General features: G+C 41.7%; 1 protein-coding gene across 4 annotated transcripts in view; it reads left to right on the top strand.

Moving 5' to 3' along the window:
• LOC128639748 (serine/threonine-protein phosphatase 2B catalytic subunit beta isoform) overlaps window positions 1-18,659 on the top strand; it is a 358,087-nt gene that overhangs the window by 323,580 nt on the left and 15,848 nt on the right. For 2 of the 4 annotated variants that reach the window (XM_053691874.1, XM_053691872.1), the window contains exon 12: window positions 1,839-1,923. In XM_053691874.1, the coding sequence (XP_053547849.1) occupies window positions 1,839-1,923 (85 nt within the window). The remainder of the gene's footprint in view (window positions 1-1,838; window positions 1,924-18,659) is intronic. The other 2 variants (XM_053691875.1, XM_053691873.1) reach the window with 1 other exon arrangement.

The following is an 18,659-nucleotide window of genomic DNA, read 5'->3' as shown; positions in this document are numbered from 1 at the left end:
TATACACACACTATACATCACGTCTATACTATATGTGTCATACACTCACTATACAGCATGTCTATATTATATATGTCATATACACTCACCATAAAGCTCATCTATATTATGTGTCATATCCATTCACTATACAGCACGTCCTATTTTACAGGTGTCATAAACACTCACTATACGGCACGTCTGTATTATATGTGTCATATACATTCACTATACAGCACGTCTATATTATATATATCATATACACTCACTTTACGGCATGTCTATACTATATGTGTCACACTCACTATACAGCACGTCTATATTATAGGTGTCATATCCACTCACTATACGGCATGTCTATATTATATGTGTCATATCCACTCACTATATGGCACGTCTATATTATATGTGTCATATCCACTCACTATACGGCACATCTATATTATATGTGTCATATCCACTCACTATATGGCACGTCTATATTATATGTGTCATATCCACTCAATATACGGCACGTCTATATTATATGTGTCACATACTCTCACTATACATCACGTCTATACTATATGTGTCACATACACACACTATACATCACGTCTATACTATATGTGTCATACACTCACTATACGGCACGTCTATATTTATATGTGTCATATACACTCACTATACGGCACATCTATATTATATGTGTCACATAATCTCAGTATACGGCATGTCTATATTATATGTGTCATATACACACTCACTATATGGCACGTCTATATTATATGTGTCATATACACACTCACTATACGGCACGTCTATATTATATGTGTCATATACACACTCGCTATACGGCACGTCTATATTATATGTGTCATATACACACTCACTATACGGCACGTCTATATTATATGCGTCATATACACACTCACTATACGGCACGTCTATATTATATGTGTCATATACACACTCACTATACGGCACGTCTATATTATATGTGTCATATACACTCACTATACGGCACGTCTATACTATATGTGTCATATACACTCACTATACGGCACGTCTATATTATGTGTCATATCCACTCACTATACGGCACTTCTATATTATATGTGTCATATACACTCACTATACGGCACGTCTATACTATATGTGTCATATACACTCACTATACGGCACGTCTATACTATATGTGTCATACACTCACTATATGTCATATACACTCACCATATAGCTCATCTATATTATGTGTCATATACACTCACTATACGGCACGTCTATATTATGTGTCATATCCACTCACTATACGGCACTTCTATATTATATGTGTCACATACACACACTATACATCACGTCTATACTATGTGTCACATACACACACTATACATCACGTCTATACTATATGTGTCATACACTCACTATACGGCACTTCTATATTATATGTGTCACATACACACACTATACATCACGTCTATACTATATGTGTCATACACTCACTATACGGCACGTCTATATTATATGTGTCATATCCACTCACTATACAGCACGTCTATACTATATGTGTCATATCCACTCACTATACAGCACGTCTATACTATATGTGTCATATCCACTCACTATACAGCACGTCTATACTATATGTGTCATATCCACTCACTATACGGCACATCTTTATGAAGTACTAAGTGGAGAAAACCTTTATTAGCTTTATCAGCTGCATTATTTATGTAGAGCTACAGGACAATATCTTTATATGGTGATTTATTTGACAAAAAAAACATAAGTGTGTGATTGTGTTGTTGCTGCTGTGAGTATATTTCTGTTCACCCCCCTGAGTATTCCTGAGCTTGAGATTCTTCCTATTCCATTGAAAGTAGGTACAGCGGCCGCTAGAAAGGAGATCATCAGGAACAAGATTCGGGCGATCGGCAAGATGGCGAGAGTATTCTCCGTGCTCAGGTAAGGATGTAGTGCACTCAGTGATAAAGAATATCTAGCCATAGCCATAAGGTTGTTATGCATTAATTAAAACCGTCTTGATTTGGGTGTTAACTCAATATATGTATAATATTTACCAGCTGCACACTGTTACCTACAGAGCAGCCAGCAGCAGCACCTGTACTAATCAGCAGTTTCATGTAACCAGTATAGTAAATATGTACCAGCTGCACACTGTTACCTACAGAGCAGCCAGCAGCAGTACCTGTACTAATCAGCAGCCTCATGTAACCTGTATAGTAAATATGTACCAGCTGCACACTGTTACCTACAGAGCAGCCAGCAGCAGTAACTGTACTAATCAGCAGCCTCATGTAACCAGTATAGTAAATATGTACCAGCTGCACACTGTTACCTACAGAGCAGCCAGCAGCAGCACCTGTACTAATCAGCAGTTTCATGTAACCAGTATAGTAAATATGTACCAGCTGCACACTGTTACCTAGAGAGCATACAGCAACAGTACCTGTACTAATCAGCAGCCTCATGTAACCTGTATAGTAAATATGTACCAGCTGCACACTGTTACCTACAGATCATACAGCAGCAGTACCTGTACTAATCAGCAGCCTCATGTAACCTGTATAGTAAATATGTACCAGCTGCACACTGTTACCTACAGAGCAGCCAGCAGCAGTACCTGTACTAATCAGCAGTCTCATGTAACCTGTATAGTAAATATGTACCAGCTGCACACTGTTACCTACAGAGCAGCCAGCAGCAGTACCTGTACTAATCAGCAGTCTCATGTAACCTGTATAGTAAATATGTACCAGCTGCACACTGTTACATACAGAGCATACAGCAGCAGTACCTGTACTAATCAGCAGCCTCATGTAACCAGTATAGTAAATATGTACCAGCTGCACACTGTTACCTACAGATCATACAGCAGCAGTACCTGTACTAATCAGCAGCCTCATGTAACCAGTATAGTAAATATGTACCAGCTGCACACTGTTACCTACAGAGCAGCCAGCAGCAGTACCTGTACTAATCAGCAGTCTCATGTAACCTGTATAGTAAATATGTACCAGCTGCACACTGTTACCTACAGAGCAGCCAGCAGCAGCACCTGTACTAATCAGCAGTTTCATGTAACCAGTATAGTAAATATGTACCAGCTGCACACTGTTACCTACAGAGCATACAGCAGCAGTACCTGTACTAATCAGCAGCCTCATGTAACCAGTATGTAAATATGTACCAGCTGCACACTGTTACCTACAGAGCAGCCAGCAGCAGTACCTGTACTAATCAGCAGCCTCATGTAACCAGTATAGTAAATATGTACCAGCTGCACACTGTTACCTACAGATCATACAGCAGCAGTACCTGTACTAATCAGCAGCCTCATGTAACCAGTATGTAAATATGTACCAGCTGCACACTGTTACCTACAGAGCAGCCAGCAGCAGCACCTGTACTAATCAGCAGCCTCATGTAACCAGTATAGTAAATATGTACCAGCTGCACACTGTTACCTACAGAGCATACAGCAGCAGTACCTGTACTAATCAGCAGCCTCATGTAACCAGTATAGTAAATATGTACCAGCTGCACACTGTTACCTACAGAGCATACAGCAGCAGTAACTGTACTAATCAGCAGTCTCATGTAACCTGTATAGTAAATATGTACCAGCTGCACACTGTTACCTACAGAGCATACAGCAGCAGTAACTGTACTAATCAGCAGTCTCATGTAACCAGTATAGTAAATATGTACCAGCTGCACACTGTTACCTACAGCGCATACAGCAGCAGTACCTGTACTAATCAGCAGCCTCATGTAACCAGTATAGTAAATATGTACCAGCTGCACACTGTTACCTACAGTGCATACAGCAGCAGTACCTGTACTAATCAGCAGCCTCATGTAACCAGTATGTAAATATGTACCAGCTGCACACTGTTACCTACAGAGCAGCCAGCAGCAGTACCTGTACTAATCAGCAGTCTCATGTAACCAGTATGTAAATATGTACCAGCTGCACACTGTTACCTACAGAGCAGCCAGCAGCAGTACCTGTACTAATCAGCAGTCTCATGTAACCAGTATGTAAATATGTACCAGCTGCACACTGTTACCTACAGAGCAGCCAGCAGCAGTACCTGTACTAATCAGCAGTCTCATGTAACCTGTATAGTAAATATGTACCAGCTGCACACTGTTACCTACAGAGCATACAGCAGCAGTACCTGTACTAATCAGCAGTCTCATGTAACCAGTATGTAAATATGTACCAGCAGCACACTGTTACCTACAGCGCATACAGCAGCAGTACCTGTACTAATCAGCAGCCTCATGTAACCAGTATAGTAAATATGTACCAGCTGCACACTGTTACCTACAGAGCATACAGCAGCAGTAACTGTACTAATCAGCAGTCTCATGTAACCTGTATAGTAAATATGTACCAGCTGCACACTGTTACCTACAGATCATACAGCAGCAGTACCTGTACTAATCAGCAGTCTCATGTAACCTGTATAGTAAATATGTACCAGCTGCACACTGTTACCTACAGATCATACAGCAGCAGTACCTGTACTAATCAGCAGTCTCATGTAACCAGTATAGTAAATATGTACCAGCTGCACACTGTTACCTACAGATCATACAGCAGCAGTAACTGTACTAATCAGCAGCCTCATGTAACCTGTATAGTAAATATGTACCAGCTGCACACTGTTACCTACAGATCATACAGCAGCAGTACCTGTACTAATCAGCAGCCTCATGTAACCAGTATAGTAAATATGTACCAGCTGCACACTGTTACCTACAGAGCATACAGCAGCAGTAACTGTACTAATCAGCAGTCTCATGTAACCAGTATAGTAAATATGTACCAGCTGCACACTGTTACCTACAGATTAGCCAGCAGCAGCACCTGTACTAATCAGCAGTCTCATGTAACCAGTATAGTAAATATGTACCAGCTGCACACTGTTACCTACAGAGCATACAGCAGCAGTAACTGTACTAATCAGCAGCCTCATGTAACCAGTATAGTAAATATGTACCAGCAGCACACTGTTACCTACAGAGCAGCCAGCAGCAGCACCTGTACTAATCAGCAGCCTCATGTAACCAGTATAGTAAATATGTACCAGCAGCACACTGTTACCTACAGATCATACAGCAGCAGTACCTGTACTAATCAGCAGCCTCATGTAACCAGTATAGTAAATATGTACCAGCTGCACACTGTTACCTACAGAGCATACAGCAGCAGTAACTGTACTAATCAGCAGTCTCATGTAACCTGTATAGTAAATATGTACCAGCTGCACACTGTTACCTACAGCGCATACAGCAGCAGTACCTGTACTAATCAGCAGCCTCATGTAACCAGTATAGTAAATATGTACCAGCTGCACACTGTTACCTACAGAGCATACAGCAGCAGTAACTGTACTAATCAGCAGCCTCATGTAACCTGTATAGTAAATATGTACCAGCTGCACACTGTTACCTACAGAGCATACAGCAGCAGTACCTGTACTAATCAGCAGCCTCATGTAACCTGTATAGTAAATATGTACCAGCTGCACACTGTTACCTACAGAGCATACAGCAGCAGTGCCTGTACTAATCAGCAGCCTCATGTAACCTGTATAGTAAATATGTACCAGCTGCACACTGTTACCTACAGAGCAGCCAGCAGCAGTACCTGTACTAATCAGCAGTCTCATGTAACCTGTATAGTAAATATGTACCAGCTGCACACTGTTACCTACAGAGCAGCCAGCAGCAGTGCCTGTACTAATCAGCAGCCTCATGTAACCAGTATAGTAAATATGTACCAGCTGCACACTGTTACCTACAGAGCATACAGCAGCAGTAACTGTACTAATCAGCAGTCTCATGTAACCAGTATAGTAAATATGTACCAGCTGCACACTGTTACCTACAGAGCATACAGCAGCAGTACCTGTACTAATCAGCAGCCTCATGTAACCAGTATAGTAAATATGTACCAGCTGCACACTGTTACCTACAGTGCATACAGCAGCAGTACCTGTACTAATCAGCAGCCTCATGTAACCAGTATGTAAATATGTACCAGCTGCACACTGTTACCTACAGAGCAGCCAGCAGCAGTACCTGTACTAATCAGCAGCCTCATGTAACCTGTATAGTAAATATGTACCAGCTGCACACTGTTACCTACAGAGCATACAGCAGCAGTACCTGTACTAATCAGCAGTCTCATGTAACCAGTATAGTAAATATGTACCAGCTGCACACTGTTACCTACAGAGCATACAGCAGCAGTACCTGTACTAATCAGCAGCCTCATGTAACCAGTATAGTAAATATGTACCAGCTGCACACTGTTACCTACAGAGCATACAGCAGCAGTACCTGTACTAATCAGCAGTCTCATGTAACCAGTATAGTAAATATGTACCAGCTGCACACTGTTACCTACAGAGCAGCCAGCAGCAGTACCTGTACTAATCAGCAGCCTCATGTAACCAGTATGTAAATATGTACCAGCTGCACACTGTTACCTACAGAGCAGCCAGCAGCAGTGCCTGTACTAATCAGCAGCCTCATGTAACCTGTATAGTAAATATGTACCAGCTGCACACTGTTACCTACAGAGCATACAGCAGCAGTACCTGTACTAATCAGCAGTCTCATGTAACCAGTATAGTAAATATGTACCAGCTGCACACTGTTACCTACAGAGCAGCCAGCAGCAGTACCTGTACTAATCAGCAGCCTCATGTAACCAGTATAGTAAATATGTACCAGCTGCACACTGTTACCTACAGAGCAGCCAGCAGCAGTGCCTGTACTAATCAGCAGCCTCATGTAACCTGTATAGTAAATATGTACCAGCTGCACACTGTTACCTACAGAGCATACAGCAGCAGTACCTGTACTAATCAGCAGTCTCATGTAACCAGTATAGTAAATATGTACCAGCTGCACACTGTTACCTACAGAGCAGCCAGCAGCAGTGCCTGTACTAATCAGCAGCCTCATGTAACCAGTATAGTAAATATGTACCAGCTGCACACTGTTGCCTAAGGAGCAGCCAGCAGCAGTACCTGTACTAATCAGCAGTCTCATGTAACCAGTATGTAAATATGTACCAGCTGCACACTGTTACCTACAGAGCATACAGCAGCAGTACCTGTACTAATCAGCAGCCTCATGTAACCAGTATAGTAAATATGTACCAGCAGCACACTGTTACCTACAGAGCAGCCAGCAGCAGTACCTGTACTAATCAGCAGCCTCATGTAACCAGTATAGTAAATATGTACCAGCAGCACACTGTTACCTACAGAGCAGCCAGCAGCAGTACCTGTACTAATCAGCAGCCTCATGTAACCAGTATAGTAAATATGTACCAGCTGCACACTGTTACCTACAGAGCAGCCAGCAGCAGTACCTGTACTAATCAGCAGCCTCATGTAACCAGTATAGTAAATATGTACCAGCTGCACACTGTTACCTACAGAGCAGCCAGCAGTACCTGTACTAATCAGCAGCCTCATGTAACCAGTATAGTAAATATGTACCAGCAGCACACTGTTACCTACAGAGCAGCCAGCAGCAGTACCTGTACTAATCAGCAGCCTCATGTAACCAGTATAGTAAATATGTACCAGCTGCACACTGTTACCTACAGAGCAGCCAGCAACAGTACCTGTACTAATCAGCAGCCTCATGTAACCTGTATAGTAAATATGTACCAGCTGCACACTGTTACCTACAGAGCATACAGCAGCAGTACCTGTACTAATCAGCAGTCTCATGTAACCAGTATAGTAAATATGTACCAGCTGCACACTGTTACCTACAGAGCATACAGCAGCAGTACCTGTACTAATCAGCAGCCTCATGTAACCAGTATAGTAAATATGTACCAGCTGCACACTGTTACATACAGAGCATACAGCAGCAGTACCTGTACTAATCAGCAGCCTCATGTAACCAGTATAGTAAATATGTACCAGCTGCACACTGTTACCTACAGATCATACAGCAGCAGTACCTGTACTAATCAGCAGCCTCATGTAACCAGTATAGTAAATATGTACCAGTTGCACACTGTTACCTACAGATCATACAGCAGCAGTACCTGTACTAATCAGCAGTCTCATGTAACCTGTATAGTAAATATGTACCAGCTGCACACTGTTACCTACAGTGCAGCCAGCAACAGTACCTGTACTAATCAGCAGCCTCATGTAACCTGTATAGTATATATGTACCAGCTGCACACTGTTACCTACAGAGCAGCCAGCAGCAGTGCCTGTACTAATCAGCAGCCTCATGTAACCTGTATAGTAAATATGTACCAGCTGCACACTGTTACCTACAGAGCAGCCAGCAGCAGTACCTGTACTAATCAGCAGTCTCATGTAACCAGTATAGTAAATATGTACCAGCTGCACACTGTTACCTACAGAGCAGCCAGCAGCAGTACCTGTACTAATCAGCAGCCTCATGTAACCAGTATAGTAAATATGTACCAGCTGCACACTGTTACCTACAGAGCAGCCAGCAGCAGTACCTGTACTAATCAGCAGCCTCATGTAACCAGTATAGTAAATATGTACCAGCTGCACACTGTTACCTACAGCGCATACAGCAGCAGTACCTGTACTAATCAGCAGCCTCATGTAACCAGTATAGTAAATATGTACCAGCTTCACACTGTTACCTACCTACAGATTAGCCAGCAGCAGCACCTGTACTAATCAGCAGCCTCATGAACAAGATATAGACATGTCATATATGTGACCTTACAGATGTGTATGTGACCATATAGACATACTGTATATGTGACCTAACAGAGGTATACGTGACCTGATGCCAGTATATGTGACCATTTAGACATATATGTGACCTTACGGAGACGTGTGGGACATGATACAGGCATCTCTGACCATATAGACAATTTTGTGACCTTATAGAAGTGTGTGTGACCTAATTGAAATATATGTGACCATATAGACAATTATATGTCCTTACAGAAGTGTTTCTGACCTTATACAGGTATATGTGACCATATAGACAATTATGTGACCTTACAGAGGTGTGTGTGACCCGATACAAGTATATGTGACCATATGGACATGACATTACTTTACAAAGATGCATGAAATCAAATGTAAGCACATGTGACCTTATGGAGGTACTAGTAGCATTACAGATGTGTTTCCTTCCCAAGGCAGGGAGAGTTTGGAATATCAACCCCTGGCCTCCAGGAGGAGGCAAAGACACCCCAGCCAAAAGCTATAAATATCCCTCCCACTTCCCCCATCCCCCAGTCATTCTTTTCCTTTTGTCACTAGAGGAGGATGGCAGAGAAGGTGTAGAAGAAAGAAGACAGTCCTTAAATGGGTATGTTCCCTGCAAGAGAGGACTGGGGTATTGGAGTAGCCACATAATCTAACCTTAAGAGTAGTGGTGAAGGTTAGATCCTTATGCGTCAGGGAACGTTTTCTGTAAGCATATGGATAATTAGCTAACTACCCCTAAGAAATTAGTGTAGACGAGTTACACTGCTTCTCCTTTTTTTCCCACTCGGGTCCCTGTCAGAGGAGATGTCTGTCACACCCTGAGCAGCTGTGTGAGTGCTCCACGGCGTGATTCCTGAGGGGTAGGTCCCTTTATTTCTTTTTTAATACACGGTGAGTTCACGGATCATCTTAATTACTAATGGGATATTAACCTCCTGGTCAGCAGGAGGAGGCAAAGAGCACCACAGCAGATCTGTTAAATAGCTCATCCCTTCCCTCCCACTCAAGTCATTCTCTTTGCCTACGTTAGTGATAGGAAGAGGTAAAGTGAGGTGTTAGTATAGATTCTTCAATCAAGAGTTTATTATTTTTAAAATAGTACCAGATTGTGCTGCTTTGTCCTAGGGTGTAGCCATAGTCCATATCAGTCTCTTCAGTAGAGCTTTGGTGGCTTTAGAGCTATGGGAACTTGTGGGACATAATTCTCACTGTGCCTCCCATAGATTGTTTGCTGCCCTGTTGGTAAAAGTCTGAGGGAAGAGAATATACTCAGTACTTTTTTTTGTCCCACAGGCCAATGTGAGAAAGAGGACCTCTCAAGCCGGGTGGGCTGCCTTCCTGCCGGGCAGATTTCTAAGGTAAGTGCTAAATTCTTTTTTCTGGAAAGGATGCGGGGAAGTGGCTCTGTTTTTTATGATGTTACATATTTGCAGCTCCCAACGGCTTATTTTACTTTGCAGCCGTCTGAGAGGTTTAACCTGTTTTGTACATAACAGGATATATGTTAAGGGATAAGCAGGTTAGTTGCAATTCTACTTCAGTTGGCTTCTTTTATGTTAGTAGCCATCCGGGAAGTTTGTCTGTTTAAAAGTATTGCCATGTTGCAGCATGTCTGTATACACAACTTATAAGAGCGCAGCTTCTACTTTACTTTTTGCCGCCCAGGAGGTTTAGCTGGTAGTCAGAGTGTAGTCTCTGAGGAGTTTTATTCTGTGATCCAGATGCCTTCTCTATTGCGCTGTGACTATGCAGCGGAGAGGCTTGTAATCATTACAGGATTGGCATTGAGTGCTGCGGATGCCTTCTCTACTGCGTTGTGAACCACGCAGCAGAGAGGCTTCGCATGAACAGTACGGTTTAAGTATATTGAGTGCTACGGGTGCCTTCTCTGCTGCTCTGTGAATCATGCAGCAGAGAGGCTTCACACACAGTACGGAACAAGCGTGTTGAGTAGTCTGGATACCGTCTCTGCTGTGTTGTATAATACAACAGAGAGGCTTTACACGCAATGCCAAATTTGTACTTACAGTAGTCAGGAAGACTAATATTTGTTTGTGTTTCATCCAATGTCTGGATGATTTCTCTACAAATTTAAATGAGGTCTGAAGATCTTTATATTCTCTAAAGAATTGTTCTTTGTTAAAAATAAAACAGTGTATTTAACAGTTAAAGAGACAGTACCATTCACCTTATTAAGTTAAAGTTAAAGAGACAGTACTTTTCACCTTATTAATTAGTATATACAATGTTGAGGGAACAGGTTAGGACGTTTCCTTTATCATTTAAAGTCACAGTAATTTTTGTGATGAGATTTAGTTTTATTTAATAAAAAGGGAATAAGGATGCTATTCACACGTTTTGTCTTGATACTTCTGTGGAACGACCAAATACTTTCTTTTCCCCATGTATTAAGAGGTTTTTAAAAAATAAAAAAAAATTCAGAGCCAACATTGCCTCATGTTTCAGAAGCATTCGGACAATGTTCAATAATGTCTGCAGCCTTCTCCTCAAGTGTCCTAAAAACTTAGCGTCCATTCATCCAGTGCCCTGCGCTTCCTTCATGACTCCTCTTGGGGTTATCTTGCAAGACATCGTTTCCCTCTGTGCTTGTCAGGTGTGTTGTCGGCTTTTCTCATGCTGCAGGGAGAGCGCAAGAGGAAGACTAAATATTCAGTGAGTGAGGTTTCTGTCACAGTAGATTACTATCTTAGAGGTTCCCTCCAAGTTACATGAGGAAGGGGATACTTCGGTAGTATCTGAGGGTAAGATCTTAGTCCTGATGGTATGATTCCTCCCGCTGATACTGAAGTAGTATTTTCAGGTTTAAGCTAGCTCTGCTCCGGTTATTACTAAGGAGTTTTTAGCTACTCTGGAACGACATTTCAGTTGTTAATTTTATGTGGTACCAAAAAGCGGTACTAGAAAATGAGAGTGAATGGGTATAAACCTTTTATTTACATTTCCTATATTACAGAGAGGTTTTTATTAGAGGACCTCTCAAGGAGTCTTGGAAGACAATTTCCATACTGACCATGGGACTTCTATCCCTATAGAGGATAGCTATTCCTTTTTCAGGATCCCATAGATATTTGGGTAGTGGGTTTGCTCTAGATGACAGCCCAGGCTGGTATTGCTACCTTTTACGGCCGCATACTAGCTCATATGTTGTCTGGTTCTATTCGGACAGATAGTGCTTAGGGCAAATAGCTCAGCATGCTAGGGCGCTGTGGGCGCTGTTTGATCTCCAGTAAGGTCAATAAAATGAGCAGCGCTTTGTGAGTCCCTTATGGGTGATTAGCCGTGTTATCTGGAACCCGATAGGAGAATGGGCTCCTTTCATTAGGTAGGAGTCCTTTCCCCCCTGGGAGTGATAACTCCTGTTTTAAGAACAGGGTCTGAGATTTATTTCATTCTGGTTGTGGTTCCCAAGAAGGAGGGAACCTTCAGACCTATTTTAGATTTCCAGAATCTACCGTCCTTCTAGGTGGAATGTTTTCGTACCATCCTTCCTTTGATCCAGGAGGATTAATTTCTGACAAGTTTAAAGGACGGGTATCTGCATGTTCCCATCTATGGGATCATCACAAGTTCCTATGATTTGCCTTTCTGGACAAATATTTCTAGTTCGTGGCTCTTTCCTTAGGTCTTGCCACAGCTTTCAGAATTTTAATGGTGCATTGCAGCTCCATATTTAGAGGTCATCCTAGTCCAGGCGACTTCGTTACAACAAGCAGGTTCGCTTTCGGACATGGTGTTATCCTTCTTGTGTTCTCCCGAGTGGAGGGTAAATCGGGGAAAGAGTTCCTGAGTCCTTAAATTTAGGTAATATTCTGGGATCTATGTTAGATTCCCTATCAATGAGGTTTTTTTTTTCTGACAGAAGTCAGGAAATCAAAGATTATTGATACTTGTCTTGTTCTTCAGCACTCTCTTCGGCCATCAGTGGCTCAGTGCATGGAGGTAATCGGACTGATGGTGGCAATGGACATCATCCCGTTTGTTCAGTTCCATCTCAGACCTCTGCAGTTGAGCACGCGCAGGCAATGGAACGGAGATTATGTGGATTTGTCTCAGTGAATACTACTGGAGGCAAGGGATTCTCTTCCATGGTGGTTGTCTCTGGATCATCTTTCCCAGGGAATCTGCTTTCGCAGACCTTCTTGGGTGACTGTGACAACAGTCGCCAGCCTTCTAGGGTGAGGGGCAGTCTGGAGTTCCCTAAAGGCTCAGGGAGTTTAGACTCAGAGTTTGTTCTTCCTATAAACATTCTGGAGCTGAGAGCAATCTTCAATGCTCTTCAGCACTGGCCTCAGTAGTCTTGGTCCAGTTTATCAGATTCCAGTCGGACACCATACCTTCAATGGTTTACATCAATCATCAGGGAGGAACGTGGGGTTCCTTAGCGATGACAGAGGTAACCAAGATAATTTAGTGGGGCGGAGGCCCATTCTCACTACCTGTCAGCGATCCACATTCCAGGGGTGGACATCTGGGAGGCGGACTACCTGTGCAGGCAGGCTTTTCTTCCGGGGGAGTGGGTACTCCATCCGGAAGTGTTCTCCAGTCTGGTTCTCAAGTGGGGTCAGCCAGAATTAGATCTCATGGCATCTCGACGGATTGCCAAGGATACGGGTTGAGGTCCAGGGACTCCCAGGCGGAACTTGCTTCGCCCAAGTTTAGTTTCTCTGAAGTTGTCTGCTTGGAGATTGAATGTTTAATCTTGTCCAAGCGGGGGTTTTCTGACTCGGTCTTAGAATTTATGATCAGGCTCGTAAGCCGGTATCTAGAAAGATTTACCATAAGATACGGAGTTAATATCTCTGTTTTTGTGAGAACTCAAGAACTACTCATAGAGAAGAGTTAGAATTTCTAGAATTTTTTTCTCTTTTCTCCAAGAGGGTTTGAAGAAGGGTTTATCGACGAGTTCCCTAAAGGGTCAATCTCGGCCTTATCTATTTGGTTACACGAATTTGGTTACACAAACGTCTAGCGGATGTTTCAGATGTACAATCTTTTTGTCAGGCCTTGGTCAGGATCAGGCCTGTGTTCAAACCATTTACTCCTCCATGGAGTCTTAATTTAGTTTCTCAAAGTTCTTCAAGGGGCTCTGTTTGAGCTTTTGCAGTCCATAGATGTTGTTATCTTGGAAAGTTGTATTTCTTGTTGCTATTTCTTCCGCTCGTAGAGTGTCAGAGCTCTCGGCATTGCAGTATGAGTCTCCTTACCTTATTTTCCATTCAGATAAGATAGTTTTGCATACTAATTTAGGATTTCTTCCTAAGGTTGTTTCTGATTGGATCATTAATCAAGAGATTGTTGTTCCTTCTTTGTGTCTTAGTCCTTTTTCTCAAAAAGAACAACTAATGTACAATTTGAACATGGTCCGTGCTTTAAAGTTTTACCTACAGGCGACTAAGGACTTTCGTCAGTCTTCTTCTGTGATTGTGATTTCTCAGGAAATCGTAAGGGACAGAAAGCTTCGGCTACTTCTCTTTCTTTTTTGCTGAAGAGTATCATACGGTTTGCATATGAGACTGCTGGACAGCAGCCTCCCGAGATGGTTACGGCTCATTCCATGAGGGCTGTTGCTTCTTCATGGGGGTTGAAAAATTAAGCTTCTGTGGATCTGTGGAACAGATTTGCAAGGCTGCAACTTGGTCCTCTTTTCACACTTTTTCAAAGTTCTACAAGTTTGACACTTTGGGGAGAAAGGTTCTTCAAGCAGTGGTGCCTTCCGTTTAGGTTCCCTGTCTTGTCCCTCCCGTATCATCTGTGTACTCTAGCTTGGGTATTGAATCCCATTAGTAATTAAGATGATCCGTGGACTCATTGTGTCTTAAAAAAGAAAAGAAAATTTATGCTTACCTGATAAATTTATTTATTTTTTGACACGATGAGTCCACGGCCCGCCTGTTCTTTTAGACAGGTTGTGGGTTATTGTAAACTTCAGACACCTCTGCACCTTGGCTTTTCTTTTCTCTTCCTAACTTTGGTCGAATGACTGGAGTGGGAGGGAAGGGAGGAGCTATTTAACAGCTCTGCTGTGGTGCTCTTTGCCTCCTCCTGCTGACCAGGAGGTAAATATCCCATTAGTAATTAAGATGGTCCATGGACTCATTGTGTCAAAAAAAGAAATAAATACATTTTCTTTTTATTAGGGGGATATGTGTTTTACTCCTAGGGATACCTGAAGAGAGCTCACAGTGTGGGTCTTTTATTAATTTCCCCTGAGGGATCTGAGGATGAGCCTCCGGTGTTGTGTTTTCTTTCTTTATTGAGCATGTGGGTACTTAGCTCCTTAGCGGAGCACTTGTGAGGGTTAAAGGCTGCTCGGGGGTCTCCCAAGACAGATGGCAGACTGGGGCATTCATTTTTTATTATTACTTCACAATATTTTACGCGCGCTCAGACCTGTAGTGGAGGCTGGCTTATCTTGCGCCCCATGTTACCGGCTTCACTTCCTCTTGCCAATGTTTGCAGGAGCTGTGGCGCATCTTGAAATTATCGTTACGATCTGTGGAGAGTCCAGTTGTCTCTGAATATATAGCCAGTGTTTCTAGGAGAGGGTGATTAACCCAGCCTACGGCAGGTTAGAGGTGCCATATATTTTTTCTAAAAAAAATTCTTTGAGAAACGATCCTTATTAATTTTTAGGCATAACGGTTGTAAGATCTTCTGCCTAAGTTATGGAGGACTTTAATATTAACCCCTCTGAGGGTTCTTTGGCTGCAATTAGTATTACTAATAACTGCCTTAATTGTGATGAGACCATATGTCCTCCTGCCCAATTCTGTTCCATCTGTCTGGGGGTCGTTTTAAAATCTAAGAAGGGGTCTAAATAAGCTATACCGCCTCAGGAATCTGGTGTCCAGGGAATGCATTTCCTCTCCCCTCAAGCCGGATTTAATTCTATCTCACATGCAGACCCTTGCGGCCAGCCCTTACCTCCTACTGGGGGTAGCTTTTTTCCTAAAGATTTTTCCTCACAATTGCAATCTGCTGTAACAGCGGCCCTAAACGCCTTACCTATGTCTGGGAAACGCAAGAGAAAGGTAAAGCATAGTCCTGCAGATTTGGGGGACATTTGTTCCATTCATTCAGAGTTGTCTAACCTATCTCATATTTCTGAAAATGACAACTTTTGTAGCAGGTGAGGGTGAAATATCAGGTGCAGATACTTCTGAAGTAAAGGCACCTGCCTCTGAGGATTTAAAATTGAACATCTCCGTTTCCTTTTGAAGGAGGTTTTAGCTACGTTGAAAGTCCCAGAGGCTAAACTTATGGAAGAACCTAAGATCCCTAAGCTTGATAGGGTCTATGAGGATAGGAATGCTCCAGAAACGTTTCCGGTTCCATTCTGTATGGCAAGTATTATTTACAGTGATTGGAAGAAGATTGGATCTCCTTTCTCTCCCTTGTCTACTTTTAAAAATTGTTCACAATCCCTGACTCTCACCTGGAACTGTGGAGTTCCGTTCCCAAGGTAGACAGAGCCATTTCTACCCTCGCTAAACGCACTGCCGTTCCGTTGGAAGATAGCTCTTCCTTTAGGGTTCCAATGGATAAGAAGTTGGAAATTTACTTAAGGAGAATGTTCCAACATATGGGTTTCCTTTTTCAACCGGCAATTGCGGTGGCCACTGTTGTGGGCGCAACCTCTAACTGGTGTGACTCCTTGTCTGAACTAATTGAGGTTGAGTCTTCCTTAGATTAAATTCAAGACTGGATCAAGTCTCTAAGAATAGCCAATTCATTTATCTGTGATGCTAATATGCAGATTGTTTGCCTGAATGCGAAGTCCTCAGGTTTCTTTCATGTAATTGGCAAGAGTCCATGAGCTAGTGACGTATAGGATATACAATACTACCAGGAGGGGCAAAGTTTCCCAAACCTCAAATGCCTATAAATACACCCCTCACCACACCCACAATTCAGTTTTTACAAACTTTGCCTCCTATGGAGGTGGTGAAGTAAGTTTGTGCTAAGATTTCTACGTTGACATGGGCTTCTCAGCATTGTTGAAGCCCGATTCCTCTCAGAGTACAGCGAATGTCAGAGGGATGTGAAGGGAGTATCACCTATTGAATGCAATGATTTCCCTAACGGGGGTCTATTTCATAGGTTCTCTATTATCGGTCGTAGAGATTCATCTCCTACCTCCCTTTTCAGATCGACGATATACTCTTCTATACCATTACCTCTACTGATAACTGTTTCAGTACTGGTTTGGCTATCTGCTTTATGTGGATGGGTGTCTTTTCGGTAAATATGTTTTTTATTACTTAAGACACCCCAGCTATGGTTTGGCACTTTATGCATTTATATAACGTTCTAAATATATGTATTGTACTTATATTTGCCATGAGTCAGGTTCATGTATTTCCTTGTGCAGACTCAGTTTCATATTTGTGGAAAATTAACATTTTGAGAAATATTTTTCTTACCTGGGGTTTAGTCTTTTTTTCAAAATTGACTAAATTTTTCTCGCAATTGCGGGCAGTTGTACGTCCGTTGACGCAAGTTCGTCATTTCCGGCGATGTAGTTGACGCCGAGTTCCTTACACAGGGTTGCGTCGAGGCAAGTGTGTCATTTCCGGATGTTGTTGGCTCCAAACAAAAATTTCTGTTACGTTGTGCGTCATACTTGGCGCCAAATTTTTTCATTAATTTAATACCCCATTGCTATTTGCCTCTTGCCTTTTTCTATGTCAGAGGGCTATGCTATTTGCATTTTTTCCCATTCCTGAAATTGACAAATTTTGCTTTATATGTTGTTTTTTATTTTACATTTTGCAAGATGTCTCAATCTGATCCTGCCTCATAAGTATCTGTTTGAACTTTGCTGCCTGATGTCGGTTCTACTAAAGCTAAATGCATTATATTTCCGAATGTCATTTGTATTGGTTATCATGATAAATTTTTACATGCAGATATTGTGTCCATCAGTAAATAGTACATGGCCTGTTGTTGTTCCTTCAACTTTTAATGTACGTTATACCTATGAAATTTAAAGAATTTATTACTGATTCTATTCAGAAGGCTTTGTCTGCTATTCTGCCTTCTTATTAATATAAGGTATTCTAAAACTTCTTATAAGGTTGATGACATTTTTTATGACCGACAACATAATGAATTATCCTCCTCTGATGAGGATCTATCTGATTCAGAAGATCCTTCCTCAGATATTGACACTAACAAATTTACTTATTTCTTTAAAATTAAGTATTTTCGTTCTTTTTTAAAGAAGTGTTAATTATTTTGGATATCGTGGAAACTAGTCCTCTTGATATTAGAACTAGTAAATTCTGTTTTCAAGCCTCCTGTGGTTACTCCAGAGGTTTTTTCCTGTTCCTGATGCTATTTATGATATGATTTCTAAGGAATGGAATAAGCCTTGTACTTCTTTTATTCCTTCTTCAAGTTTTAAAATGTATCTTTTTACCAGCAATTTCTATAGAGTTTTGGGAAAAGATCCTCAAAGTTGATGGGGCTATTTCTACTCTTGCTGAACGTACCTTTATTCCTATAGAAGATAGTACTTAAGTTTCTTTAGATAGGAAACTTGAATCTTATTTATATTCAGGTCGTCTCAGACCTGCAATTTCTTTGGCTGATGTTGCAGCTGCATCAACTTTTTTGTTGGAAAATTAGCACAACAAGAATTGAATTCTGATTTATCTAGCATTGTTCGCTTACTGCAACATACTATTCAGTTCTGATGCCATTTTTTGATATTATCAAAGATTGATGTTAGATCTATGTCTTTAGCTATTTTTAGCTAGAAGAATTATGAAGCTTAAATCGTGGAATGCTGATATGACTTGTTAAGTCTAGATTGCTATCTCTTTCTTTCCAATGTAATAAGAGACCTAAGGGTAAATATAGAGCTTCTAATTGTTTTCGTTCTTTTTGTCAAATGAG

This window comes from Bombina bombina, chromosome 9 (assembly GCF_027579735.1).
Source record: "Bombina bombina isolate aBomBom1 chromosome 9, aBomBom1.pri, whole genome shotgun sequence".
Classification (NCBI taxonomy): Eukaryota; Metazoa; Chordata; class Amphibia; order Anura; family Bombinatoridae; genus Bombina; species Bombina bombina.
The sequence above is the reverse complement of the archived record's forward strand: the minus strand, read 5'-3'. Positions and strand labels throughout refer to the sequence as shown.